Source organism: Arachis ipaensis, chromosome B6, assembly GCF_059453495.1.
Source record: "Arachis ipaensis isolate K30076 ecotype BB chromosome B6, ASM5945349v1, whole genome shotgun sequence".
In the NCBI taxonomy this organism is placed as follows: domain Eukaryota; kingdom Viridiplantae; phylum Streptophyta; class Magnoliopsida; order Fabales; family Fabaceae; genus Arachis; species Arachis ipaensis.
This window is the reverse complement of record NC_142441.1, coordinates 24012253-24015831: the sequence shown is the minus strand read 5'-3', so window position 1 is coordinate 24015831 and position 3579 is coordinate 24012253. Positions and strand designations below refer to the sequence as shown.

The 3579-nt window shown below is 41.0% G+C and overlaps 1 protein-coding gene across 1 annotated transcript; it reads right to left on the bottom strand.

The window, feature by feature from the left end:
• Positions 1–448: 448 nt before the first annotated feature.
• Positions 449–3288, bottom strand: SETH3 (Sugar isomerase (SIS) family protein). Its single transcript, XM_016350390.3, has 3 exons — positions 2408–3288; positions 1413–1636; positions 449–1068 (listed from the first exon to the last, which is right to left on the bottom strand). The coding sequence occupies exons 1-3, from the start codon at positions 3047–3049 to the stop codon at positions 912–914; spliced, it is 1023 nt and encodes a 340-aa protein (XP_016205876.1). The 5' UTR covers positions 3050–3288; the 3' UTR covers positions 449–911.
• Positions 3289–3579: the final 291 nt, after the last annotated feature.

The following is a 3579-nucleotide window of genomic DNA, read 5'->3' as shown; positions in this document are numbered from 1 at the left end:
TAGTTCAACCGGAGTGATGAAGGATTTCAATAACTCTTCACTGGCGCCATTGATCATAAATGAAGAAGAATAGCAGAGGTAGAGAAGAAGAATACTTTATTTTGGATCTCTATTGTTTCTTCTTCTTTCATATACAAAGCGACGAAGTTTCTAACTTGTTTGGATGCTAAGGGTAAACCGTCGTTACTCCTCATCCAGCGTGGCAGGGAGAGTGCCATCTCAGCACTCCGTTTGCCTAGTCATCGCCAGATAGAGTCGAAGGACCACATTGGTGCTCGGATTTAAATCTAGAGAACCAGTGTAGGTAATTTTAAATTTCAGAGACCAAAATAGAGATTTAATCCAAAATGCTGAGTTCTTTAACTTCTTATCCTTATACGATAGGCTACATAATACACAAAACAGAAGCTCACAATCCAAAATCCATATACAAAATTACAAATCCATGTCACAGAAATCGTTAATAAACATTCTTATATAATTTTCTCGTTGCTATGCTTCTTAATACTGTCTGAATGTCCGTATTAAATTGAACATGAGTAACAAGAAATAAAATAATAATATACAACAATAAGGACTCAAATATCATGTTGACATCAGCTACAGCAATATGTTACTTCCGGACAGATCATTCATAATTGATGCACAGAAACAGCTACAAATCGGGCCAGTGATGTCGGTAGATGTGACAATGCATCAAAGAACACGGATCCTTTTTTGGACTAAAAAGAGAAGCCGGAAAAAAAAAAAAGAAAAAAAATGGAAAGAGAATTCTCTGAATCCTAAGATGATACAATGACAGAAGAATCCCTGACCCCACTTGAACTTGGGTGGATTCAGTTGTTGATGGGAAGAAAGAATGATTCAATGAAAACAAATTGAGAAAGGCCTAGAATAGCGTGATATAATAATCACAACCCAGCTGAAACCAAACCATGCAACGTGATAATCCCAATCACAACATTGTCATCATTTATCACAGGCAAAAACTGGACTGGTGATGGAGGAGCTTCCATCTTCTTCATGGCCTCCACTGCCATAGCTTCTGGACCTATAATTCTTGGTTTCCTGAAATACAGAAAAGAGTGTTATCTCATTGTGATCATATCAGAAGTTCCGATATGATCAGCGTGTACAAAGCATCACAGATACAACAAATTTATCTTAAAAAATAGTTCCAACAAAGGTGTTTCCACTCCTGACCAACAAACTCCTAACCCCACCAAGAGCTAAAGTACAGGAAAATAGAAATGAAAGATTTCATATGAAGTGCCATTCATTTCCTTATTTGGAGTGTGCAAAATCTCATGTCTGGATAATAATTATAACAGGTAAACCAATTTCTATATGATAAATTGGTATTACAAAATTGTATATCAGAATCAGATGTTCAACGGGTATACCACTCCTACCTGTTGCACATTTCTCCCACAGTCAGTTTGAAGATGCCCTGCCCACTAGCTTTGAGAGTACGGCGAAGATCTCCGTCCGTAAATGTTCCAATCAGATGACGGCCATCATCTACAACAAACAGGCATCCACATCCTTTGCTAGTCAGCTCCACAAGTTGATCCATAATCAAATCCGATTCCTTGCAAATGGGAAGCTCATCCTCCTTCTTCATGAGATCTTTCACCTGCAAATGTTTATCATGCAATCACCCATTCGCATCATCCAACTATAAGCAAGTACATAACCATCAAAAGGTTTGTTTATCTATGGAGTTTTCTCATCATAATTCATAAATGTCAAAGAAAAAGAACAGTTACAAACTACAATTCATGTCGAATAACATGCAGCTGTCCTTGTCCAATGGGGAACTACTCGTTTACAAAACCAACCTGACTAAAAAACAGTACCCCAGATTCACTGCTAAGTACGGCGCCATCAGCCGATGATGGGAAACTTTTTGACCAATTAGTCTCATCAAGATTTCTGCCATAATTTCACCTCCCACTAGCTTCACAAAGAATCCAAAAAAACGTAAAATTTTATCCCAGTTAGATATCAGGAACACCAACCTCACTGATTGAGTTCTCAATCTTATCTCCAACAACTTCACCATCCCGAGTAGGTACCTACATTCCAACAGGGGGGGAAAATGCCATCGCCACAACACACACCAAATCACAAACACCTAATACGCACCTATAACTGACTAAAAGCTGGGCAGAGAAAACGACAAAGCACACTCTTTAATTCATCTCAGAGCATGCTCATTTGGCATGAACCACTTCTATCCATCCACATTCTCCTCGATATCAATTAATTTCTCTTGACCCCGATCCAATTAAATATCAATGCTTAATATTTTTTCTACAATTAATTTTCAATGTAATTGTAACCTAACATGGAACACATATTCATAAAAATTTCCTCAAAACAAATAACATGCGAATCAACGCACCTTGAAGATAAGGCTCTTGCCGATCTTTCCGGCGGGGTGGTTCCCGGCGTACTCCTCCTTGCTGAGGTTCCTTGCTCCCATCAACGCGATCGCGACGGTGTCGCCGAACACCATCTGAATCGCGGTAGAGGTGACCGGCGCGAGGTTGAAGGGGCAGAGCTCTCTTTCCAACGGCAGATGCACATTCATGTCGCACACGGCCTCAAGCACGCATCCTTGAACGGACGTGACGGCAATGAGGCGGGCGCCTTTCGCCCTGGCGCAGGGGACGAGGCGGAGGAGCTCGTCGGTGGCGCCGGACTTGCTTAGGAGGACGAGGATGTCAGCGGCGGAGAGGATTCCGATGTCACCGTGGAGCGCGTCGACGGGGGATAGAAAGGCGGATCGGATGCCGAGGGAGACGAGCGTCTGCGAGATCTTGTTGGCGACGAAGCCAGATTTTCCGACGCCGGTGAAGAAGATGGTGCCGGTGGCGCGTAGGAGGGCGCGTGTGAAGGATAGGGTTTGAGAGTGATCCATGCGGTCGAAGAAGAAGTTGAGGTGCCTCTGCTGCTCCTTGAAGAGATCCGTGAGGGTGATTTCGTCAATGCAATCGTCCCTAACGCCCTGTTTGGCTTCTGGAAATGCAGGCAGAGACCCCATTTTTTTTTCTTTTTTATTTATTTATTTATTTTCAATAGAGAAGAGGAAGAAGAAGAAGAAGAAGAAGTAGTAGTCAATGGTGGTGCTTTTGGGTTTCAGAAGAAAGGAACATTGCTGACTAGTTTTGTGTTCCGTTAATTTACGCGGTAAGGAAGGATGTGTCAGTTGTCACCCGTTTTATTTTATTTTATTTTATTTTTTTAATTAAACACTTTTTAACAAAATAAAAATAAAAGTTCATGCATAAATGGTAGTATTAAAGTTACTAAAGTGGCAATTGAGATCTGGATTAATTAGGCTACATATCCGAAGAAGAAAGTGTATTCGAGGAGTGTCGGTGGCGGCCATTAAATTGCTGGATGGGTATTTTGGGAATTTTAAAGGTGCCGCAAAACAAAATCTATGGAACTCGCTCCCTAATTGGACATAGTTTCTTCTTTGCCAAAATTAAAGAGCCACTCACAAATTTGTTTTTGGTGTAAAGATAGTTAGATACTTACAAATTTACATTTTACAATACACCGTCATCA

Excerpts from the sequence above, each read along its gene's own strand:
- SETH3 (XM_016350390.3), bottom strand. The coding sequence starts at position 3,049 with ATGGGGTCTCTGCCTGCATTTCCAGAAGCCAAACAGGGCGTTAGGGAC. Across the intron at positions 1,637-2,407 it reads GCAAGAGCCTTATCTTCAAG|GTGAAAGATCTCATGAAGAA; the intron begins GTGCGTTGATTC and ends AAACATTTGCAG. Across the intron at positions 1,069-1,412 it reads GTGGGAGAAATGTGCAACAG|GAAACCAAGAATTATAGGTC; the intron begins GTAGGAGTGGTA and ends TCTGTATTTCAG.